The 23,306-nt window shown below is 63.0% G+C and overlaps 6 protein-coding genes across 23 annotated transcripts in view; 2 read left to right on the forward strand and 4 right to left on the reverse strand.

The window, feature by feature from the left end:
- Positions 1 to 5,948, reverse strand: part of IP6K1 (inositol hexakisphosphate kinase 1) — a 31,350-nt gene extending 25,402 nt beyond the window's left edge. For 3 of the 5 annotated variants that reach the window (XM_015874553.3, XM_015874552.3, XM_085517047.1), the window contains exons 1-3: positions 5,886 to 5,948; positions 5,556 to 5,610; positions 1,447 to 1,546 (exon numbers count right to left, since the gene is read on the reverse strand). The gene's annotated coding sequence lies outside the window, so the exon portion shown is untranslated. The remainder of the gene's footprint in view (positions 1 to 1,446; positions 1,547 to 5,555; positions 5,611 to 5,885) is intronic. The other 2 variants (XM_085517049.1, XM_085517048.1) reach the window with 1 other exon arrangement.
- A 596-nt stretch (positions 5,949 to 6,544) lies between these two features.
- Positions 6,545 to 11,553, reverse strand: CDHR4 (cadherin related family member 4). Of its 5 annotated transcripts, none has more exons than XM_085517088.1 (18): positions 11,165 to 11,553; positions 10,955 to 10,975; positions 10,589 to 10,830; positions 10,271 to 10,519; positions 10,083 to 10,178; positions 9,488 to 9,615; positions 9,281 to 9,417; positions 9,036 to 9,201; positions 8,809 to 8,959; positions 8,585 to 8,687; positions 8,123 to 8,338; positions 7,909 to 8,048; positions 7,663 to 7,807; positions 7,389 to 7,591; positions 7,179 to 7,318; positions 7,060 to 7,095; positions 6,732 to 6,850; positions 6,545 to 6,666 (listed from the first exon to the last, which is right to left on the reverse strand). In XM_085517088.1, the coding sequence occupies exons 1-18, from the start codon at positions 11,217 to 11,219 to the stop codon at positions 6,611 to 6,613; spliced, it is 2,403 nt and encodes an 800-aa protein (XP_085373214.1). In that variant the 5' UTR covers positions 11,220 to 11,553; the 3' UTR covers positions 6,545 to 6,610. The 5 variants fall into 5 exon arrangements, with proteins under 5 accessions (XP_085373214.1, XP_085373212.1, XP_085373213.1 ...); XM_085517086.1 differs by having other exon boundaries at positions 7,060 to 7,119; XM_085517087.1 differs by having other exon boundaries at positions 7,060 to 7,119; positions 9,488 to 9,594; positions 11,165 to 11,552.
- Positions 11,554 to 11,625: 72 nt separating this feature from the next.
- On the forward strand, positions 11,626 to 13,481 carry INKA1 (inka box actin regulator 1). The gene is made up of 2 exons (XM_015874564.3): positions 11,626 to 11,808; positions 12,639 to 13,481. Exons 1-2 carry the CDS (start codon positions 11,758 to 11,760, stop codon positions 13,431 to 13,433), a joined length of 846 nt encoding a protein of 281 aa, XP_015730050.2. The 5' UTR covers positions 11,626 to 11,757; the 3' UTR covers positions 13,434 to 13,481.
- A 68-nt stretch (positions 13,482 to 13,549) lies between these two features.
- Positions 13,550 to 20,242, reverse strand: UBA7 (ubiquitin like modifier activating enzyme 7). 10 transcript variants are annotated; one of them, XM_085517069.1, is made up of 23 exons: positions 20,186 to 20,242; positions 19,946 to 20,102; positions 19,239 to 19,319; positions 19,070 to 19,176; positions 18,856 to 18,946; positions 18,596 to 18,737; positions 18,427 to 18,524; positions 18,192 to 18,338; positions 17,968 to 18,126; positions 17,716 to 17,823; positions 17,563 to 17,643; positions 17,299 to 17,454; positions 17,047 to 17,212; positions 16,773 to 16,969; positions 16,553 to 16,617; positions 16,292 to 16,469; positions 16,144 to 16,218; positions 15,816 to 16,002; positions 15,621 to 15,718; positions 15,458 to 15,544; positions 15,201 to 15,392; positions 13,890 to 14,092; positions 13,550 to 13,721 (listed from the first exon to the last, which is right to left on the reverse strand). In XM_085517069.1, exons 1-23 carry the CDS (start codon positions 20,212 to 20,214, stop codon positions 13,607 to 13,609), a joined length of 2,919 nt encoding a protein of 972 aa, XP_085373195.1. In that variant the 5' UTR covers positions 20,215 to 20,242; the 3' UTR covers positions 13,550 to 13,606. The 10 variants fall into 10 exon arrangements, with proteins under 10 accessions (XP_085373195.1, XP_085373193.1, XP_085373190.1 ...); XM_085517067.1 differs by having other exon boundaries at positions 19,239 to 19,373; XM_085517064.1 differs by having other exon boundaries at positions 19,239 to 19,373; positions 19,934 to 20,102.
- A 6-nt stretch (positions 20,243 to 20,248) lies between these two features.
- TCTA (T cell leukemia translocation altered) lies at positions 20,249 to 21,218 on the forward strand. Its single transcript, XM_015874573.3, has 2 exons — positions 20,249 to 20,564; positions 21,130 to 21,218. Exons 1-2 carry the CDS (start codon positions 20,263 to 20,265, stop codon positions 21,170 to 21,172), a joined length of 345 nt encoding a protein of 114 aa, XP_015730059.1. The 5' UTR covers positions 20,249 to 20,262; the 3' UTR covers positions 21,173 to 21,218.
- A 35-nt stretch (positions 21,219 to 21,253) lies between these two features.
- Positions 21,254 to 23,205, reverse strand: AMT (aminomethyltransferase). The gene is made up of 8 exons (XM_015874570.3): positions 23,101 to 23,205; positions 22,859 to 23,026; positions 22,707 to 22,787; positions 22,483 to 22,614; positions 22,331 to 22,409; positions 22,073 to 22,218; positions 21,823 to 22,003; positions 21,254 to 21,619 (listed from the first exon to the last, which is right to left on the reverse strand). The coding sequence occupies exons 1-8, from the start codon at positions 23,155 to 23,157 to the stop codon at positions 21,285 to 21,287; spliced, it is 1,179 nt and encodes a 392-aa protein (XP_015730056.1). The 5' UTR covers positions 23,158 to 23,205; the 3' UTR covers positions 21,254 to 21,284.
- Positions 23,206 to 23,306: the final 101 nt, after the last annotated feature.

Here is a 23,306-nt window from a genome sequence, read left to right on the forward strand (position 1 = left end):
GATTAGCCTGGAGTGGAGTTTACACATAAATCACAGCCTGGAAAAGTGAAATATTCCTTCTGCTAGGAAAGGAGCACCGTGAGGGCCTTCCAAAGCTCCAGGCTTTTGCTAGTTTTGCTTACAACCCACAGTGCTACAACACAAGGGAGCAGCTACGCTTCATACTCTGCAATAGCTTCAGTGTCTTCATTGTAGTTGTTCTCTGGTTGTTCCTACTACTAAACACAGGACCATGCAATCCCCCAGGCCTCGCTCCCAAATCCTTCCTGCTTTAAATAACTCACTGACATCTGCAGACATTGCTGCACCGATTCTGGTGCTCGAAGCTGCTTATTGCCTGTCTTTAGCTGTAATGAGATCACAACCGTCTCCCCACACAGGCTCAAGCTGCTTAGACAGTACTGTCAAAAGGATGCAGAACAAACAGCCCTACCCTGTCTGCATGTACCCTCCTGGCATTTCTAAATTCACTTTCTGAAACGCTTGAGAACACTTTGATACTAACAGTGGACAACTAATCTGAATTCAAGCTGATGTGCTGTTTTTAAATGGACAGCTTTAAGAGGGGAGAAATACAACTCACCATGCAGTACAAGGGGGAAAAGAGCAACGTCACAGCAGAGCTAGTCTTTAAATCAGCACCTGAATCTGCTGTAAGTCAGCTGTGACAGACACAGGAGCATCTGCAACAGAGGAGCCACCATAACAATCCTCTCCCTCTCCCAAGAAGGTAGTGATGGAGTTTGGCATCCTTGGTTGTTACCTGTTGCACTTCAAACCAGCAAACACAAGTTCCACAGCCCTGAGACCTCCTCACCAAAGAAGTGATCCAACACAATCACTACCTAAAATCAGTCTCCCAAGGTCAGTCAAGCCTGGAGGTAAACAGATGCTTATAACACGGGTAGTCCTACTGAGTCCTATCTTTGTCAATAAAGAATTGGTGGAAGACAGCAGGTATGCCAGAGCCTCTTCCAAATTCAGAGAGCACAAAGTAGCCTATCAGCGTGCAAGACTAACAGACCAAGCTATCGTCTTCCACCAAGCTAAACTCAAAACAGGAAGGAGAGGAAAAACAAACAAAAAAAGACAATAATCAAGTCCTGAAATCAGCATTAAGGTAACACAGCTTCAATTCAGCCACCAAAATGTTAATGCATGACAGGTTTAGCCTCCAAAACCTGGCAGCTTAGTTCTTATTATAAAGAATTCTCATTTAATTGATTACAAGTTAATAAATAGCGAGTCTTTCATTCTCATTTCATGCTTTTACTGGGGGTTCCTGTAGTTTCCTCTGAAAATAAGAGCATCCTCCCCACAAACAATATCTACCCATACTGTAATGATAAAACTGCAATATGAGAAATAAAAAGCAAGCAGCTAATTTTTCTTTGCATTATATTTAATGTGGCTGCATTTGTGTTCTGTGCAAAACAGAAAAGTTACCTTAGAGATGTTACCCAAACTCTCTCTGTTGAACAGTCACTGGAATACGGAGCCAACCTCTTACAACCAAGAGGGCACGGGATGCCAGAAGCAAGTCAGCCTGCAAAATGTTGTATGGAAACAGGTTAGCAAGGACTAACAGCTTTTGTTTTGATCCTCACCTGTTTCATCAATCCGGGATATCTGAGATCACACCCTCCTTCAAGGCTGGGACCTGAATTCAAAGGGAGCTCCTTTCAGGACACCAATATTCTCACATACTCATCAGGGCTCTGACAGCTGCTCTTAAATAATTTATAGAGACCACTGACCCCCCCCCAAAATGACTTCTCTAAGCATCAGCTGAAAGCTACCAACCAGCATTTGAAGCAAAAGAGATTGCCCATCCGTTCTTCATCTGGCCTGGTTCACAACACAGCGCTCCAATGGATATTAATGAAGAAAAATTATGCATTAAATGGTGGCAGCTGACCAGGAACTGCTGCAGCTCCTAATACCAGGGAGGCAACCTTTGGCAAAGAAGCAGGACAGCTGGTGGAGGAGATAACCTTTCGAACTACAAAAGCTAAATCAGACACAGCTTATCTGTCAGAGCTCTTAACCACGCATAGTAACATCCCATCACGGTAGGCAAATTGCATTGCAACTTTCTTTACTGCGTTATTCAGATCTGGTTGGCACTGATCTCCTATTAATACAACTGTGGCAGTTACACCCATGTTGTCTTTAAACGGAACCAACTGCGGTAATGTTAACAGTACTGTGGATGTCACAATATGGAGGCACCCTCTAATAGCAAATCTTATTCCCTTATTCTGGAATAATTGCTGGCACAGCTGCCCAGAGAGGCTGTGGATGCCCTGTCCCTGGAGGTGTTCAAGGCTGGGTTGGATGGGACCCTGAGCAGCCTGATCTAGTATTAGATATGGAACTTGGTGGCCCTGCATATGACAGGGGGATGGAGCTTTGTGATCCTTGGGGTCCCTTCCAACCCATTCTGCAGTTCTTCCAAGAGAATGGGATAAAATCCTTTCTTGTAAGTGAAACTGACCAGATACTGACAAGGATTATGCAAAAATAGCATCATAAAGAAGCATGCTTATTTTACACAGTTATTGCCACTCAGAATGCAGATAGAAAACAAAAAGGCAAATAACTTGCTCCTAATTACTACCTGCAAGGTAATTCGCACCTGGAGGGGCTACATAGGAAGCGTTAAGCATCCCTACATGACAATTAAAAGAAGTGCATCCATTAGAAAGTGCATCTACTCGAACAGCATGCCGGGAAAGCCAAAAATAACAGCTGCTGCCACATCAGAACAGCTAAAGCACCGTGCACAGGCAGTGCCTGCAAAACAGAAACTAAGCAGCCATGCAGACACTTCCTCTTCCTCCCCCACGGCCCTTATGACAGCAGCAACAAACCTGAGATTAAACACTTGCCAGCATCCTGCTCTGCATTCCTGTCACACTGGAATACAAAAGGGAAGCTGCCAGCTGCTCCTCTGCACATCTGAAGGGTTCCTTCAGTTTACAACAAGTTATATCAATAGTCAATGTGATTCTTGCAGAGGTTTCTGGCACACCTTCGTTCCTTTCACTCCTTCCTCCAGCCCAACCACCTCAGCTCACCAGGGAACCTTTGGATTTAGCAGCCTGGCTTCTGATGCATCCTTTCTCAAAGGCTGAGAAAAGTCAGGAAATACAGACATTCCTTTGAGCCCAGTCATATCGTACAGGCACAGAGAAAGGGCTCTGCTGAACTGCCACACATATGCAAACATCACAGGTTACGTTCAAACCTACACCGTGCCCAGCACCACAACTGGGGTGACGCTGCCAACAGAAGAGGAAAAAACAGGCTGCTGCTTCCAGCACTAACTTGCAGCCTTCCAGGACTCTGCAGCCCAGCAGCAGCACTGAACTCTGCTGCACATCTCCACCATGCTAATGCTAACTGATAGTGGATGGATCGGAGGAAGCTGATAGCAGTGTGTTAAGTACCTGGGTTACAACACAATGCCTGAGTAATGGCCCAGACAAGGTCTTCATCAGATATTCAATGGCTTCAACCACTTGTGCAAGGAATGTACCTGCTCAAGAGTAAAGGCTGTACATATTCAACTTCAGACTTAACACAGTCCATAAGACAGCATGCTCTGCCTCATAACCCGCTCACCAGCTCCACTGCAACCTTGAGAAACAGAGAAATAAACTAACTAACAATCAAGATCTATCCAGGCATCTGGTGATCTATGAAAGCAGGAGGTTGTGTCCTGCAAGCAGATGGTCAGCAGGCAGCTCCCAGCCTGGGCAGGGCTCACCACCTCACGTTCATGGAGCTGCACAAGGTCACGTTTTCAGAGGTTGATAAATTTAATAAGCACCATATGTGGGCGAAGGAATGAGAGAAGAAAACACTAGGAAGCTTAGCATGGACGAGAATAGAGTGGAACTGCACAATTAAGAACAAATTGTAATGCTTGTCAAGGAGGCTAATTAACTGATTAAGGCTACGGGTACAACTTCAGCTCAGACATTTCTGGACCACAGTGCTTGCTACTTTAACCTTGACTTCCCAATACTGGCAACGGAAGCAGAGTAACATGTAAATCTGTGGTCGTGTACAATCTGTCACTAAAGGGGGATCCCCCATAGCACATCTAATTGTGATTTTGCCTTCTGGAATGTTGTGAGAATAAGGACTTGCCTGCTATTGCCATCCTTACGATGAATCAGATCATGCTATTGCTTACAAAAGCAGGAGGAAAGGAGCTTGGTCAGAGTAAATGTCTTCAGCTCCCTGGTCTAACTGGTAAAGCTCACACACTCAGCTGTCAGCAGGGAGAGGCCATGACCCCCCTGTTGGCTGCAGACTTTAATTATATGAACTCAATGCAATAGGAGCTACATGGAGAAGGTGGCACAAATTCCCAGTGACTAGAAGCAGCTCCTAGAAACCTCTGTCTCATCTCAGCAGTGATTCACGTTCACTTGTTCTTTTTCAACATCACAAACATGCACAGCTGCCATGAGGGACTAGTGAGAATATCAACCACCCAAGGAAAAATACAGGCAGTGCTCAGAAGAGGTCCCTGTCCTTCCCAGTCTTGTGGTCTTCAATGACATGGTATACACTGAATTCTGCCTCAGGGAGCCAATGCTCACTCCCCCTGCTCTCCCTAAGTCCCTCAGACTAAGTCCCTCAGTCCTTAGACAGGAAGCAGAGGTGATGCCATGAAAAGGACACGTCAAGTCAGCCTGATAGACTCTAACTAGAATGGAACAGGTTGTTCATTCAAACATCTGGAAACAGTTAGATGAAACTAATGGATGACAATTTAGCAAACATAAACAAGGGCTTTATGCAGTTGATACATCAGCCCAATGTTACCTTGGTACATAATGAGTCTATGCTTAATCTGAAGTGCACCACTGCTTCCAGCTCTAAAATAGGGCACTTACCTTAGGGCCGTGCTAAGCTAACCCAACCACAGCGAAACACCCCTCAATCCCAGCAACAAGGAACTGTTAGGTAGGATTAAGCTGTCCCACATTAGGCCTGTTTTAGGTTAATGATGATGACACCTAACATATGATGCATCCAATTCTACATCAAGTTTCCATCAGACTTACAGTGAAAAGGGAGCTGGTCTGAAGGCTCAGCCCAACAATATGCATCCAGGGCACCTTTCTACCTCGAAGCCCTGACTGTTAGCAGCCAGGTCAGCCATATCAGTTGAGCAGATAAGGATGTTACAGTACAGTTCTTTGTTAGCCATGCTGCCATCCACACGGATCAGCCAGGAGACCCACACCATCATACAGCGCTTCCATAGCAAGTCTAAGCACTGGGATTCAGCTGCCAAAGCTCGAAATACGGATCCGAGACAGAGGGGAGGAGAGCAGGGACACGGGCAAAGCGGCACCACAGAAACACAATGCGGGAAGGAAAAATGGGGGCTGTGCTGATTCAGAGCACTAAGATGGAGGGGCGCGGGGCCCGGCAGCAGCTGGGCTACAAACCCGAGCCCTCCCCAGCCATGGACACATACAGGGACACACACAGCCGGGCACAGCCGTTCCGTCCCGGTGCCGTTCCCTCACCATGCCGCTCTCATGGCACCGCCGCGCTCCGGGGGCTCCTGGCCGCACTCAGCGTCTGCCAAAGGAAGGGCACAAAGGAGGGGCCGCTCAGGGCCGCACGGCTCAGAGCCCGGCCCCAAACAGCCCCAACCCCAAACAGCCCCAAACAACCCCGGCCCGGCCCGGCCCCCCACCCCTCCCCGCCCATCCTTCCCACAGCCGCCCGCTCCCCATCCCCTCCCCATCCCCATCCCCATCCCCTCCCCATCCCCATCCCCATCCCCTCCCCATCCTCTCTCCCCGCTCTGTGCCCCCCCATCCCCTCAGCCCGGCTCATCCCGCCGCTCTCACCGGGCCGGCTCCTCCTGCCCTCCCGGGCGCTGCCGCCCGCCCCGCTCCGTTCCAATCAACAACAAGATGGCGGACAACGAGGGGGCGGAGCCCCGATGCGCGCCGTCATAGCAACCGCGCCGTCCAAGGCCCGCCCCGCCGCGCTCTGTGCCAATCAGAGGACGAGCCCCTCCCGCCGGGGGAGAAACGGCCGCGTTGATAGGTCGATGCGGACGTCGGTCAAGATTAAAGCCTCCCCGCCTCCGGATGGCCGCGCACGTTAGGCACACGTGACACCGGCCCGACGACCCGCCCTCCGGCGGACCGCGCCGTCTCATTGGCCGCCAGGGGAGGGCGGCGGACCAATGGGAGCGGCGGAAAGAGCGCGGGCCGCGGTGGGAGCAGCGCTATGGGCACGGCCGGGACGACGGGACGGGTTCGGTACCGGGCTCAGAACCGGGCTCAGTACCGGGCTCGATACCAGGTTCGGTACCGGGCTCAGTACCGGGCTCGATACCAGGTTCGGTACCGAGTTCAGTACCGGGCTCAGTACCGGGTTCGGTACCGGGTTCAGTACCGGTTCGGTACCGGGCTGTGTTCGTGCCCCGGTTCTGCCCCGGTTGTCCGTCCCAGCTCCGCTCCAGGCTCCGTCCCTTCCCTCCCCCCGCCGCCCCATGTCGCCCCATGTCAGTCACAGTTCAATGCACGGTTTAATGGCTGCTCCCCGCTCCGGTTCCCGGTCCCGCTCAGATCCATCGCCGCTCCCCGGTGACGCTGTTGAACACGTATCCCCTGCCGGTCCCTGCGGATACAGCCCCGCTCACACCGGCAGCTCAGCCCCAACCCCCCCCGGGGCGCGGCGCTCACGTGGGTCCTGCGCGCGGCCGTCGAAGGGCGGCGGGACCGGGAACCGGGATGAACCGGGGCTGGACGAGCGGCTCCGAGCCCCATCGGCCGGGCTGCTCCGTGCTGCTGCATCCCGGGAGCTGCGGGAACAGGAGCGGGCGGACAGCGCTGCTCACACGGGGGGACATCGACACCCACGTGCCACATCCCCCCACACGGAACAACACGGGAACCTCCACTGCACCCAGTGCCCACTGCCAGCACCCAGCACCCAGCACCCACTGCCAGCACCCAGCGCCCACTGCCAGCACCCAGCACCCACTGCCAGCACCCAGCACCCAGCACCCACCTCTCACTCAGTAGCGCCTCGTGGGGCTTTCGGCATCTGCAGGAGGAACAGAAACCAGCCCTGAGCCCCCGCCCCGCCGTACCGTACCGTACCGTGCCGTGCTGCTGGCCGGGGCTCACCTGCGCATCACACTGCGTGCCACCCAGCACAGGCTGCCCATGAACAGGGCTCCGGTTACGGTCAGCACAGCCACAAACCAAGGCGGTGGGATCCAGACCAGCTCCGTCCTCCTGAGCACCAGCGGCTCCTTCCGCAGCGTCTGCAGGGCCAGAGGTGAGGGGTGAGGGGTGTCCCCGCCGGAGCCCCCCGTGGGGCGGGTCGCTGCTCACCGTGCTCGGGGCGGTGGTGCTGGTTGGTGCTGGGGTGCTGCGGGGGGTGACGTGCACGACCAGAGCCAGCACGGTGCTGCGGCGGGTGGGACCGGCGCTGCCCCACACCTCCACCAGCAGCACGAAGGTGCGGGGCTCGGCCAGGCCGCTGGGGATGTAGGACAGCACGCTGCCCTCCTGCCGAAAGCGCCCATCCTCGTTGCCTGCATTGGAGGGTCTGCTCAGCACCCGGCCGTGCCCAAGGGACGAGTCACAGCGCTCGGCTGCTCCTCACCTCCGACAATGGCATAGGACAGCGTGCTGCCCTCGGGGTCCGCACGGCACAGCAGGCGGGTGACGGGCTGCCGGCTGCCTGTCCCGGCTGTGATCCGCAGCTCCTGCACCTCCGGGCTGCACAGTGGCGGCCATTCGGGCACAGCCTGTTGGGCGCAGAGCCGGCTCACCTTCATCCCAACCGGTCCCCGTGGGGACCCTCCAGCCCAGTGCCACCCCCGGGGCGGTCGCAGCGTCACGCTCACACCTGCAGGCGCACGGTCACATCACACAGGCGGCTCCGCCGGTTCCCCGGGTCCAGGTCGTTGTGGGTGTCCGTCAGCCGCACCGTCAGCCGGTATCCAGCACGTCGAGGGGCGCCGAGCGGCCCCACCACGCGGATCTCACCTGCGGGGTCATGCGAGCTGTCAGGCACCCACATGTGTCTGGGTTGTGGGGCAGGGGAAGGGCTGGGCGCCCACCGGTGTGTGCGTCGATGGAGAAGGGCTGTGCGGGGCCAGTGCCCCCTTCCAGGCTGTACTCGAGGCTGTTTGGTGGGCGGTCACGGTCAGTGCCAACCACACGCCCCACGATGCTGCCAAAAGCTGCTGTCTCTGAGATGGTGAAGATGGTGCCATTGGGGCACTCCGGAGTGAATTCGTTGACAGGCATCACCGTCACAAGCACAGGTACGTGGGCTGCACAGCACACAGCACACAGCAGCACTGGCACCATCCCATGGCTACACTGCACTAGGCATGCTCCATAAGGATGGTGCCACGCTGGTGCCCTCGGGGTTGGGCATCACTGAGGCCACAGGAGAGGAACCCTTCCTCTGCTGTGTGTCAGTTTGGGGTCCAAAGGGAGCTTTGCACATCTCCACCTTCACCGCCCTCAGGGTGAAGGGGACATGGGCACAGGGCGCAGGGGATGTGGACACTCACTGCTCCTCAGGGGCTGTCCCCCCGCTGTCACCACGATGGTAGCTGTCAGCTGGAAGCCCACAGCAGCCATTGCCTCGGTGTCATAGTCCAGGGTGGTGTTGACCTGCCAAGCCATGGTGTCCTATGGTGCTGGGCATCCCCCAGAGCCACAGCCTGCTGTGCTGCTGGATGCCACAGGGACCCTGCTCCCCCGCTGGTGGCTCATCAGCCCTGGCCACACACACCTTCAGCTGTGGCCCCTCCATGTGGAAGTAGGAATGAGAGCCTGCTGGTCCCTCCAGCGTGTAACGCAGGGACCCCTCATCGCCAGCAGGATCGGTGCATCTCAGTGTCACCAGCGTGCTGCCAAGGGACACTGTCTCACGCACCTGGGACCTGTGTGAAAGTGGCTGCTGCTCAGCAACACTTCCCAGGCACTGCGGAGCATCCCCCTCAAAACCCCAAACCATACACATAGAGGGCCGGCACACAGGATGGTGCCCTCCGGTCTGTCCCCTGCACCGTGACATTGAGCACAGCAGTGTCCTGGTCAGAGGGCTGCAGTGCGTTGTATGCCTGGACATGGAGGCGTGCGCTGGCCACATCCAGCCGACGTGTGCTGCGGATCTCACCCGTCACTGCAGGAGGTGGCACAGCCTTGAGCCAAGCACAGGGATGGGGACGGGGCAGCCATGGGGACCCTGCCACCGTGCTCACCTTCATCGATGGTGAAGAGTGCTGGCGATGTGGGAGCGAGGATGGCATAATGGACATTGTCCCCACTGGCACGGACCTGTGTGATGACTTCCAAAGGGCCGATGCCCTGCGGCACCACCACGTCGTGCTGCGGAGCACTGCGGGCACAGCGGGCAGTGTGGCACAGCCTGGTGCTACCAGCACTCCCACCCAGCCAGCCTCACTCACAGGATGGTGACACGGGGGGGACGGCGCAATGGCAGCACTTCCACTGTCACTGCCCCACTGCAGTTCTGGCCATGCCGGTCCATCACCTCTATCTCCAGCCTGAATGTCTGCGGGCAGCACAGGGGTGGCTGTGAGACATCAGGGATGAGGACTGGAATGGGGATGGGGTTGGAGATGATGTTGAGGATAAGGGCAGGATGGAGGCAAGGATGGAAATAGGGGTGGGGTCAACAATGGAGAAGGAGACAGGGATAGGGATGGGGAGGGAAAGAGGCAAGATGGGGACAGGGATAGAGGCAAAGGCTGGGGATGGAGAGGGCCGTGAATAGGGCTTGGGTTAGGAATAGGAATGAGAATAGGGATGAAGAAGAGGATGAGAAGACTGGCATTGGGATGGGCATAGGGACACGGATGAAGACGAAGTCAGGAATGCAAATCGTAGTGGGGATGGGATACAGAAGGGGACAGAGCTGGGGGCATGGTCAGGAATAGGAGAGCTGGAGCATTCCTGGGGTCTGCCTGGGGGGAGCAGGACACAGTGTGTGGTGCCAGGGGTGGTGGTGACAGTGCTGCCCGTGCAGGGACTCGTGCCCACCTGGGTGTCCTTGCTGGGGCTGAAGCCACCATCGGGTGCCAGCACCAGGCCCTGACGGGTCAGTGTGAGTGGAGTGCCACTATTTGTGAGCTGGAACTGTCAGAGGAGAGATCAGAACTCCATTCCCGTGCTGTCCCCAGGGTCTGCTCCCTTTGGGAGGCAGCAGGACGCAGGGCATTGGCACTCACCGTCAGCCCACCCGGTGGCTGTGCCTGCACCGCATACAGGAGCTCACGGGGTGCCACGTCTGCCCACACCTGCACCACGTCCCCACCAGCACTAGCAAACGGGAAGGCACAGCGCAGCGCCTGTCCTGATGTCACCCTCACGTACAGCTTCCCTGTCACCTCCTGCTCCCCGGGACAGGCAGCGCGCAGCATCAGCATGTACCAGTTCACCCTGTGGGCATCAAGCTCTGCGCCAGCTCGCAGTGTCACCTGTGTGGGGACATGGCACTCAGCGGGGTGCCACATGCTCCAGCCCCACTCCCTGCCCCCCAGCCGTACCTCTGCCCTATATGTGGAAGCGGGCACACCATCGGCACTGATCGCAATGGGGTTGAAGGGGTGGTTGGGATCAATGTTGCGTGGGGTGACACTGGAGCCTATGGAGGCATTGGACTCGACGTGCTGCAGTGTGACGTGGGGGCTGCTGCTGGCATTGCTGCACGACACAGACACCTCGGCCACACGGGCACCCGGCGCAGCATCCTCACTGAGTGTCACTATGCGAGGCAGGTCGGGCAGGGCTGGGGGGACACCCCAGGGTTGGCATCGTGTGGCCACGGCCACCAGCAGCTCACACGGCCGTGTCAGGGAACCGGGTCCTGTCCCCTGTCCCCATGGGGGTATGGGTGGCACCGCCGCTCTTACCTGCTGCCTTTACCAAGGTCCCTGCAAAGAGCACAGCGTCACTGCAGCCTGCCAGGCTGCCCCTGCAGTGCCCAGTGATGCCCCCAAGATATCCCAGACTCTGAAGCCGCCACCCCTTTGCCCATCCTGGGGTGGGCACCCAAAGGACCCCGTCTCCTGTCCCTCTTCTTTCGGTTCCTTTGAGTGCGGCTGAAGCCCAGGGCTGCCTACCTGGGGCACGGAGGAGGAGGAAGAGGAGGCAGGTGAGGTGTCCGTACGTGCCCATGGTTTGGCAGCTGTTTGGGACAAGCCGGAGCTCGTTGCCACGGGCGTCGGGCACCACCCACGCGCGGCGTCACGCCGGTCACCGCGGCTCCCAGCCCAGCCCCGGGGCGGGTGGGGGGTCAGGTCACGACCCCGCCGCGGCCGCCGATCCACGCCGCGCTCCGTGGGACCGGCAGAATTACCGGGCGGCTAATTGGAACCCTTCATTAGCAAAGCAGAGCGGCTAATAGCCGGCAATTAACAGGCGCGGGCGGGCGGCGGGTCTCCGCTCCCCTCCCCTCGGTAACGGGGCCGCCTCGCCCCGCGGGTCGTGTCCGGACGCGCCGAGCGGGGCCCCGGGGCGGCGGGCGGGGCGGGGCGGTGCCGGTGCCGGTACGGGCCGGGCTCACGTTACGGCGGCCCCATTGGCTGCGGCGGGCGGGGCGGCGCCGCGGCGGGAGGCGGCGGGCAGGGCCGGGGCTGAGCCGCGCTCCGCTGCTCCGCGGGGCCGCGGCCGCTCCGCCACCGGCACCGGCACCGGGAGCGGGGCCGGGCCGGGGATGCACAGCGCCCGTCTGGACGGCGGCCTCGGGCAGCGCCGCGCCGAGCCGGTGAGTGCCGGACGGGTCGCGGCGTGTCGGGGCGCGGGGCCGCGGGTGACATCAGCGCGGTGACATCACGCGTGGGAGCACCGAGCCAGGGACGCGGGCGGGGGGCGCGAGGCCGGCGGGGAACGGACGGCAGCTGTCAGCCGCAGCACCGACACCGGCGGAGCCGGGACCCGCCGAGCCCCTCCCGCTCCGAGCCCTCCCAGCGCCCCACGGCGGGACGGGGCGGTGGCGGGGACCGGGGAGAGGGCGAGGGGAGAGAGACGTGAGGGCTGGGCAGAGGGGACGGGGGAATGAATACCGGGCGTGCGGCTCCGCGGGCGGCGGGACGGGACGCGGAACGGGCCGCTTTCCGCGAGAGGGAAGCGGACGTAGCAGCAGCTTTTGGGCTCAGACAATAGGAATTCAAGAAAGAGGAGCGGCCCGGCCGCGGGGACCGGGCTCTTTCCTTCCGCTGCCGCTCGGCAGCGCGCCCCGTTCCCCCGCCGCCCCTCGGCCCCGTGCGGTCGGGGCGCGTCGAAGCCGGGGGGGGAAGCGGGTCCGACGGCAGCCGGAGCCCTCGCGCGGAGCTCCCTCCCTGGGGACGTCGCCCCGTCCCGTCCCACCCATCGGGGCGCCCCGTGGCGGCGAGGGGCCGTGGCGGGGGGCGCGGGGCTGCTACGTGCCTCGGCCCCGTGTCACTTCCCGCAGGCACGGCCGGGCCGGGCGCCGCTCGCTCCGACATGCCGCCGCACGCCGGGCCGGGGCTGCGGGAAAGCGGGGCCCGGGGCCGCGGGCGAGCCGGGACCTGCGCCCGCCGCCGGCCCGACGCTGAGCCGCCCTTCTCCCCGCAGCGCTGCCGCCGGGAGCACATGCCCGGCACGCGGCCGGCACAACGCGACCCCCGCCCCGCGCCCCGCCGGCCCGGCTCGGCCTGCAGCGACGAGGAGCAGCGGGGCCCGGCCGCCCGCTCGCCCCCCGCCAGCGAGCGCAGCCTGGAGTGCGACTCGGGCTACTCGGAGGCGTCCGGGGGCACGTGGCGCGAGGACGAAGCTCCGGTGCTGCGGCGGCCGCCCCCGCCCTGCCTGCGCCATCACCGGCTCTCCGCCGTCGGGCCCCCGCCCGCCCCCGCCCGCCGCGCCCGCCCCAAATCCACGTCGGACGCCTGCCTGGAGCAGTGGCGGGCGCTGGAACCGGCCGACGGGAGGGACTGGACGGTGTCGCTGCTGTCGCAGAGCCGCAACCGGCAGCCGCTGGTGCTGGGGGACAACTGCTTCGCCGACCTGGTGGAGAACTGGATGGACCTGCCCGAGGTGGGCGCCGAGCCCCGACGCCGACCGACCGCGGAGCCCTCGCGTCGCCTGGGCAAACCGCCCGCCTTCCTGCTCAGCCTCTCGGGCAACGTGCGCCGCAAGTTGGCCAGCATGGCCCGGCCACGAGGAGCCGACGGAGCCCGGCCGGGGGGCCGCGACCCCGCCAAGCGCCTGTCGTGCCCGCTGGGGCTGGGCGGGCAGCCCAAGGGAGCCTGCTTCCATCAGTCCCACAGCAACATCGCCCAGCTGGCCACGGACTTCCACCGCTTCACCGCCCTCATGAACAGCCGCAGCCGCCAGCCCATCATCTGCAACGACGTCATCGGCTACATCTAGCTCCGCCATCCCCCCCCCGCTGTAAATAAACCCCCGTTTTGTACGATACGGACGCGGCCGCCTTTGTGGGGTGCGGCACTGGCAGGGGGTGCGACGCAGGGAGCTCGTAACACAGCTTATCCCATGGCTTTTATTGCGTGGGGCAGGCGGTGACATCGGGGCACCCCGCAGGCTCAGGGCAGGGTGCAGAGAAGTGGGGGGCAGGCGTCCTCCAGCTGGTCCCCGACACACACGTATTGCAGCTCCAGCTGCTGCAGCTCTGCAGAGCCCTGCACGCCATCTGACAGCCTGCAGGCAGGAAAGAAACTCTGCGCTGGGCCGGACCCCCAGCCCCCATGGCCAGGGGCCGGCGGGGGTCCAGCAGGGGAAGCGCTGCCGGCAGCAGGATGTTTACCCTGCAGCTGGAGCGGAGCAGGAGAGAGATGGGGGCCCTGTAACACCAGAACCGCTGCCTACCTCTGTGCCTGCTGCCGTGCCCGCATCTCCTCATCCTCCTCCCCATCGTACAGCATGGTGCTGCCATGCAGGAGCTTGGTGACGGTCCACCCGTACTCCTCCTGCAGCCAGGCCAGCAGCTCCCGCACTGTCATCGCCTGCCCATCCTCCCCAATAGCACGCACCTCCAGCCGGTCCCAGCAGCTCCACTCCTTCCCCCTGTACTGTGCGGGGAGCAGAGCGCATGGATGAGGGCTGTGGACAGGGGTTTGAGAAGAGGGGGCTCGGGGACAAGGAGCTGGAATGGGACACAGCCACCCCCCGGCACCGCTGTCCCCATCCACGCACAAAGCCCCATTGACAAGCAGCCCAGCCCCACACAATCGCCTCTTCTTGTGCCTTTGGCCCCCGGGGTTTGGTGACCCGGCTGCAGCCCGAGTGCAGGATGCGGCCCCAGCACTTGGCATGGCTGCCCACCATCTGCCCCGCTGCAGGCAGCGCTCAGTGCTGTGCCGGCCCAGCCATGTCCCGCGGATGCTGGCAGCGGGCCGCCCTCGCCTCCTGCCTTCTGCTGCCTGTGCCGGGAGAGGCCTTAACCCCATCTGCACCACTACAGGCACACGCACACCACGTCCCCCAAGCCGCGGCTTTGGTGGGCTCTCAGGACCCCACGGAACCACTGGGATCCGAGCCATAGGGCAGCACTACTGCCACATCCCAGCATGAAGTGTCACCGAGCTGCACTGGGAGCCCCAGAGCTGGATGCTGGGTACAGATGGGGACCAGAGAGCACAGAGCAGCATCCTCTGCTCTGACATGGTGCCAACTGCATGCAGGGTGGCACAGTCCTCAAGGGCCGCCCTGAGGCTATGGCACAGAGCAGGGCAGCAGGGTGCAATGGCAGCAGGGCCGTGGGGTGTCCGTGCAGCCCGAAGCTGAGCTACAGCCGTTGCGGAGGCGATGAAGGCACTTCCCTCCCCCTCTTCCTGCCCCCGGCCCTGGGCCCCCCGGGCCAATCTGGTTCCAATCGGCGCTTCCTGCCGCGCAGGAAGGGCTGCCTCGCACGCCATAAACCCCCAGACAAAGGGGCCTCTATCGCCCAGACGGTCCCAATCTGGGCCTGCCCCCCCTGCCCCTGACGTGGCTTTGCTTTCCCCCCTCCAGCAGAAAGGGAGGGACCCCAGCCCCGCTCCCCCCACACCCGCAGGCAGCCCCGGGCCCGGTGCCAGCTGCTGGCCGGCTGCTGCAGCTGCTTCCCATCAGCCAGATGCACACAGCAGCCGTGGGGCACAACGTGGGGCTGCCGTGTGCCCAAGGGAGAAGGGATCCTACCCAGTATGTGGGGGCTGGCAGGGGCTGGATGCGGAGCAGCAGGCACTCGGACAGGAACAGGTTGCTGTTGCGGTAACATTGGAGGTCCCGGCATCTCCACACCAGCTTGTAAACCTCCATGCACGCCAGGGCAGCCACGGCCGCTGTGGTGGTGATGATGGCGGGCACGATGCGCCCAGCAATGCGCTGGCTCTGAGGACACGAGGAGCGTCACCAGCTGCTCCGTGGGGACGGGGACCCTCAGGGCTGGCACTCACTGTCAGCCGGTCGGCGGGCGGGATGCCGTAGTTCTCTGCACGCAGGTTGGATGCAGCCGTGATGAAGCTCAAGTGGAGGTCGTCATCCTGCAGGGAAGAGCGTGGGGACGTGGGCATCCCATGGGGAGCAGTGCCACCTCCCCGAGCCCTGCAGCTGCGGTACCTTGTCATAGCTGATGGGGTCCATCGCCTCTGTGCCCCCTCCGAGCTCCTGTTTCCACTTTGCCAGCTCTTGCACGAGCTCCAGCAGCTGTCCAGGCTCTGGGGACACAGGCCAGGAACCCATTATCATCGCTGCAGCTCCTGGCCCAATGCTCTTCATTGGCTTTCTGGGGACACAGACATGCAGTAGCCTTACCCAGAGCCTCCTCCACCTCCTCCACGCCATCTGTAGTGGGGACGTAGTGCCTGTCCTTGGGCACGAAGGGTGGCAGCACCGTGTGGCAGAGGACGTCCTGCGTGGCCGCCCGCTCACCACACGATGGCAGCCTGTAGGTGTGAGCCAGGAGCTGGGCAGCAGCCTCCACGTATGCCAGGTGGGTGTCCTGCAATAGAGACAGGGTGAAGGTGCTGCTCATCCTCCATCCTGCTGCAGAGCCCATCCAGGTTGTCAGTGCAGCTCTGCCTGATGCTGTGCCCAGTGCCCACCAGCAGCTCTCCCCGGCCCCATATCTCCATGCACTCACATTGCTGGGGTCGAACGTCAGCGGGTGGGGACACCTCCTGTCCCCCGACCAGAAGGGCACACCGGGGCTGGTTTCCTGCCACGAGTTAAAACAGAGTCAGGGCTGGGGATGCCTGTCCAGCAAATGGCACAAGGGGGGCCGTGCTCACGTGTGAGGGTGGCACGTCGTGCAGCAGCTGCACGATGCTGTCGTGGTAGCGGAGCTGCCAGTGCCGGCGGGCCCAGCGCACACAGTCCCCCCAGTCCTTTGGCTGCTCCTGCAGGCTCCTCCGCACCCGCTCAGGCACCACCATGGCCTCCCATTGCGCCGGCTCCTCGGGCAGCTCCCTGCAAACCCCCGCAGTGATGCCATGTGCGGGCCATAGACATCTGTCCCTTGAGCCTGGCCCCACTCCTGAGTCTATACTCACCTCAGGAAGCGGTTCATGCTCTCTGCAGGCAGCTGGAAGAGCCCCTTGAACTCATCACGAGCCCACTGCATTGTAGGGATGGGGCTGAGTGCCAGGTTCCCACACTGTGACCCCTCCCCATTCACCGTGATGGTGACCCCCCAGCAGGAAGCAGCTGAGGCCGCATCCTGCAGACAAGATGGGATGGGACACCAAAGGGTGCAAGGATGCACAGCCATACCTGCAGCGTATGCTCGATGGCACAGGGAAAGAAGCGCAGTGTGCACAGTGGGAAGCTCCCATCCGCGGGGTCGCTGCCTGTCTGCAGTGGTTGGCTCAGGGGGGGCACCATGGCCAGCACGTTGCCCTTTGTCCCCTCTGTGCCCGTGTCCAGCAGCGGCGTGTGGGAGCGGATGCAGCAGCTCTCCAGGTAGGCACCTGTGGGCAGCAGGGGATGATGCATCCATCCTGGTAGCATGGAGACAGGGCTCATCCCTGCCCCACCAAACACTCACGGGCCCTCAGCGTGTCCAGGGCACTGACAGCAGCATCCAGCCGCTGGAAGAAGGTGTTCCCAAAGAGCTTCTCAGTGCCAGGGCCCAGCTGGGCCTGGTGGGCTGTCACCCTTATATCTGGGTTCATGAGCCGCACTGCAGCTGCAGCCACCTCCGCCTTTGGTTTCTGCAGGGCACAGAGTGGGCACAGCTCCCTCCTGTCTCCTGTCTCCCATCCCTGCACTGCCCAGGTACCCCCTGGGGGGAGCTCACCCCCACATCAGCCTCATGGAAGAGAAGCTGCCGGTGCAGGTTGGAGTGTGCGACTGTGTCCATGTCGGTGATGGTGATTTCACCACCTGGCCCCGCTGCCAGCCCCATCATGGCAAAGTTCTTCAGCAGCTCACAGCCGATGGCACCGGCTCCCACCTGCAAGGTACAGCCATTGCACCCCAGTGCCCAGCTGTACCACCTCAGTGCCCAGCTGTGCCACCCCAATGTCCAGCTGTGCCACCCCACCGCCCATACCCTGCTCACCACAAAGTACTTCTGTTGGCCCAGCTGCTCCTGGAAGTCAGCCCCAAACACGGCGATCTGCCCATTGTAGCGGGACCCCCTCTGCCAGGGAAGGGATCGGTGTCAGTGGGGCTGTGTATGGCATTGCAGCACCCAGCGGCAGCGGGCACTCACCGGGGCGCAGTCCTCCGGCCTCAGCCCTGCAGCCCCCTCCATGGCCAGGCACTCCAGGGCGTCAAAGTAAAACCACTGCTCCAGGGGCAGGAACTTCCCCGTGATGGCCTGGAGTGAGCGAGGTGCCAGTGCCCAGCCAGGGGTCTCAGCACCCTGCTGCTCCCAGCACCCGGTGTCCCCATGAAGGCAGCAGGTGCCCTCTGGTGGCCACCGAGCACACGGGGACAGCAGAGCCCCCCGCACCCTGCTCACTTTCATGGCCTCCTGGGCAGCCAGTGCTCCGATGAAGGATGCCACCGGGCACAGCTCCCCAGCGCTGACGCTGGCAAACGCTCTCACAACATCCTCATCTAGAGGGCCCAGCGCTGAGCCCAGCTCACGTGCCAGCTCCAGCACACGCTCGGCATCCTCCTGTAGGCAGAGGGGTAAGGGAATGTGGGGGGGGAGTGGGCTGGGGGGGCTGGGAAGAAACTCACAGGTACCCGGGGCTTGGGCAGGCAGCCCCGCTCCTGGCAGAAGACATGCAGGGCCCGGAAGGCAGCGTGCAGACCGTGACTGCGCAGCAGCTCCGTGCAGCTCCCGGCCTGGATCCTGGGCATGGCCAGTGCCCGGCTGAGGGGCTCCTGCTGACACAGCGTGGGGGCCGTGGGGACGTGGTGGGGGCGTGGGGCTGCTGCTGGGGTGGCACTGCTGCGGTGCAGGGGTACGTACATACGAGTGTTCCTGGCGTGGCCGCACCTCCGAGACCCGGCCCCCCCCACGGTATGGGGAGAAGGTGCTTGTGTCACCGATCTCCAGCCTGAAGGCATCTGGGGAGCAGGAGGGATGAGAGCAGAGTCACCAGCAGGGACCCCCGCAGCCCCCAGGACAGGGCACTCACCCAGCACACGTACAGGGCAGGGCTCGCTGCTGTTCAGCTCCACCATGCCCTCCACACCACAAAACATCACCACATCACCATCACTGAAGCCGTGGCCCCGGTTCTTGTCTGCTCCTGTGCACGTTACGACCCCCGGGTTACCCTGAGCAGAGATGTGAGGTTCAATCCAGGCAGCGCGAGGCATCAAAGCACTTCAGGTCAGAGACATGGAGCAGGAATGACACCATGCTGGGGTGCAGGGACAACACAGAGCTTCCTACCTGGGAGATGTGCTGCACGGTGGCACAGAGCGGGTCCCCTTCTGCTGGGTCATGGACAACAAAGTGCTCCCCAAAGTCACAGAAGAGCTGCCTGGGCAGGGACGGAGCAGCTCTGAGCAGCTGGATCCCACTCACCAGTGGGACGGGGACATGGTGGTACAGGGCAGGGTGAGAAGGGGCAGCCACCTGGTGCCACGCGGTGCTGAGCCCTTACCCCGCCAACCCTTTGGCATCGGCTGTGATGAAGCAGACACCCCTGGCATGGCAGATGTCCCCGATACGGAGCTGCTCCTCCAGCGGGTACTGGGTCAGCACCACCACCTGCACGGGGCTGTCAGCGGGCACTGGAGCCCCATGGCGCTGCTGGCTGGGGTCAGACTCACCTGGAAGGCAGCGAGGAACTCCTCCGACAGCTCCCCGCGGTGCACAGACACCTCCACGTCAGGGTTCAGCGCGGCCAGCAGCTGCCGGGACGCCTCGGCTCGGTTCTGGCCCACACTGCGCTCCCCCTGGAGGAACTGCGGGGCAGCGGCACTCGTGGGCCTGGATGGAACCACACCGGGAACAGGGAGCCCACAGCCCATTCCAAGCACAGCCACCCCAACCCCCCCAGGACAGGGATCTCCCAGCTGTACCCACCCCATGGCTCCTCCGTACCCATTACTGGAACCCCCATCCCCGCACCTTCTTGTGCCCACAACCATTGATAGGACCGAGGTCCACTTCCCAGACATCCCTGTACCCCTTACTGGGACCCTGCCCACAGTCACACCTATTAACGGGACCCCTGCCTGTACTCGCACTATTGTCAGCACCCTCAGCCTGCACCCATCTTCATTCCCGGAACCTTTGCCCACACCCCACCAGCACCCACACCCATATCTGCACCGTGCCATCAGCACGATCCACACCCGTAACCGTCCCCAAGCGACTCAGACCCCTCTCTGGGATCCATACCCACACCGGGATGACTCCCTGTACCTGTGTCCAATTCCCCAGCCCTTTCGGACCCGTTTACCGGGACACCGACCCGCCCCGTACCCCCCAGCAGCCCCGCAGTGCCCCCGCACCGCCCCACCTGCTGCCCTACCTGCTCCCGGCCCTGCACCGCCCCATCATCGTGCAGTACGACCCTCCTCGTCCCCGCCAGCACCAGCGCCGCCGCCGTCTGCGCTCCGACCCCTCGCAGCCCCGCGACCAGCACCGCAGCGTCCCGCAGCCGCCGCCCGGCGCCGCCCAGCACCAACCTGCGGGCACGGACACGGCGCTCAGACAGCGGCATTTATTCACACGGCCGCCCGGCCCCCGCCGCCCCCGTCCCCGCACTCACAGCTGCCGTGAGTACCGCGCACCCGCCATGCTGCCGCCGCCCCGCCCCGCGCCCCGCCCCGTCCGGTACCGGCGGCGATGGCGGCGGTGCGGGAGGCGCTGGGCGCTTTGGGCCGGGAGCTGGCGGCGGAATGGGCGACTCAGGACGTTCGCGTGGCGCTGGTGCAGCTGCTGCTGCTGTGGCTGGGGCTCAGCCTCACCGCCATCCGCCTGGCGTGGCGCTCCTACGGCGAGGAGGTGGCGGCGCTGTGCTACCGCCCGGCCGCCCGCCGCCCCCCCGCACCGGGCACCGACGGCGGCTCCGCTCCCGCCCGGCCCCGCGCTCACTCTCTGTCCCCCGCACGACGCGACGGCGCCGCCGAGCGGTTCTGCCCGCCACGGTGAGTCCGTGCGACCCCCGGCACCGCGCGGCCCCGACCCGGTACCTTCCCCCGCCCCGGCTCCCCGGGGCCGTGTATCCGTGTATCCGTGTATCCCATCCGTGCCCCCCCCGCCCCGTGCCGCTGTCCCGTTACCTCCCGGTGCCCGTCCCGTGTCCCCGCACCAACGCACCGCCCGGCTGTGCCCCCAGAGCCGCCCGCTGTACCCGTGCCACCACCCCAGTGCACCCCCCCCCCCCCCCGCTGGGTCCTGGCACATCGCTGTGCCCTGCTGTGCCCACCCAGCGTCCCTCCCCGCTGTGCCCCCTCACGATGTGCCCTCAGTGCATGTCCCCATGTCCCCATGCCACAGTCTTATCTGTGCCCCCCAGTGTGTGCCCCACAGCCCACAGCACAACCCCACTGTGCCCCACAACATCCCCCCAGTGCAGTCCATCCCAGTGCACACCCTCTGCCTGCATCCCCCACTCCCATCCCCATCCCCCAGTGCCCAGCTCTGCCCCCCCCAGCCAGGTGCACCCACCGCCCGCCCCACATCCCCCCACTGACACCACCATCTCCGCAGGGACAGCGCAGCAGCGGAGCCAGGGAAGACGCACCGTGAATGAGGAGCACCCACCATTACCAGCACCATTAAAGGACTGTGACCCCCCACCCTGTGCTGCCCCAGCGCCGGATACGAGGCGGGAGATGGGCGAGGAGCTTTAATGGGGCCGGGTCTCACTTGGCCATGTAATAGTGTGTGGGCACGAAGGGCATCTTGGTGACCAGCGCCGGGTGCTGCTTCTTCCTCACCTCAACGCTGAGCGTGGTGCCGGGGCGGCTGAGCGCAGCCTGCACGTAACCCATGGCGATGTTCTTACCCAGGGAGGGCGAGGGGCAGCCGCTGGTCACCGTGCCCACGGGGGTGCCCTCGGGGCCCAGGATGGCGGCAGGCGGCCGCAGGGGGGGCCCCACTGATGTCAGCCCCACACGCTTCCGCTTTGGCTTCTCCTTCACCTGCTCCATGATGACGGCTGCACCGGGGAAATCCATGGCTGTGCGCCGGCGCTTCCCTATGGGGACAGAGGGCTGAGGTCTGCGCTTTGGGGCTGGCACTGGGGGGGGGTGCTGTGCTTAGGGCTTGGCATGGGGGCTCACACTCCAAGCATGGCACTGGGGGCCGCGCTTTGGGACTGGCACTGGGGGGGCTGTGCTTTGGGACTGGCAATCAGGACCTGCATTTCAGGCCTGGCAGTTGGACACAGGCTGCACCTACCCAGGGTCCACAGCAGCCCGGCCTCCACCGGCGTGGTGCTCTCATCGATGTCGCTGCCGTAGAGGCAGAGCCCGGCCTCCAGGCGCAGGCTGTCCCGTGCTGCCAGCCCTGCCGGCCACACCTCGGGGCAGCCCAGCAGCCGCTCTGCCAGCTCCACTGCTCGCCCTGCAGGCACTGAGATCTGTGCGGGATGGGGGTGTCAGGGGGCACAGCACCATGCAGGGAGCAGCTGCCCCGTGGTGCCATGTACCTCCACGCCGTCCTCGCCGGTGTAGCCGCAGCGCGTCACGCGGCAGCCCGGCACACCAAACACGGTGGTGGCTGTGCTGGTCATGAAGGTCAGCTTGCTCAGGTCATCGGGCAGCCCGCTCTGCAGCACCTGCGCCATGGAGGGCCCTGGGGGGGGGGCAGGCATCAGCCTTGGGGATGGCAGCATTGAGGTGGGGGTGCAGGGCTGTCTGCTGGGCCCGTGGGATGAGACCCGGTGTGACCCCATGGGACCCGCTACCTTGCAGCGCCAGCAGCGCGTTGTCCGACACCTCGAGGTGCACGTCGCCGCCGGCCGCCCGCAGCTCTGCCGCTCTGCCCTGCAGGGATGGGGCCGCAGCGTGGGCACAGGTTGGGGGGCTCAGCCCTGCCCTGCCCCGGCCCTGCCTGTACCTCCATGACGGCCCGGTCCTTGTCGGCGCATCCCGCGTTGGACACCACGTACAGATGTTCCTCCGCCGTGTTGGTGACAATGAGATCATCCACGATGCCGCCGCGCTCGTTGGTGAGCAGCGTCAGGGTGCCCTGTGTGTGTGTGTGGGGGGGGTGCTGGGACCGGGGGTCCACTGGAGGAGCCCCGTGCCGGGGTCCCGCTGCCCGCCCGCCGCCCCCCGTACCTGCCCCGGGCGCAGCTCGGCGATGTCCCCCACCACCAGGCTCTCCAGGAAGCGGACGCGGTCCCGCCCGTACACCCGGGTCTGGAAGGGGCCGGTGGGTGAGGCGGAGCGGCGGGACCCCTCCCGCAGCCCCCGGCCCCCCCGGCCGCTACCTGCAGCATGTGGGACACGTCGAACAGCGAGCAGTGCCGCCGGGTGTGCAGGTGCGACTCGAGGTGCCCCCGGCCGTACTGCACGGGCAGGCTCCAGCCGGCGAACGGCACCATCCTCCCGCCTCGGGCCCGGTGCAGCGCGTCCAACGGCGTCTGCTTCAGCCCCTCCTGCGCGGCACGGCCCGGCTTAGCTCGGCACGGCCGGGCCTCCCCTCACCCCTCGCCCCCCGCCCCCCACTCACCGGCGCCGAAGCCAAGTGGCGTCGGGCCAGCGCGGCGCGGCACCCGGCCCGCAGCATCCTCCGACCCCGGCCCGGTTCAGCACGGCTCGGTTCAGCACGGCTCGGTACGGCACGGCTCGGCTCGGCCCGCCCCGCCGGGGCGCCTGGGACATGCCGCCCTCCCGCCCCGCCCCCGGCCCGCCCCCGGCCCCGCACAAACGAGCGGA

Source organism: Coturnix japonica, chromosome 15 (genome assembly GCF_054131305.1).
Source record: "Coturnix japonica strain WE chromosome 15, WE-NBRP24, whole genome shotgun sequence".
Taxonomy (NCBI): domain Eukaryota; kingdom Metazoa; phylum Chordata; class Aves; order Galliformes; family Phasianidae; genus Coturnix; species Coturnix japonica.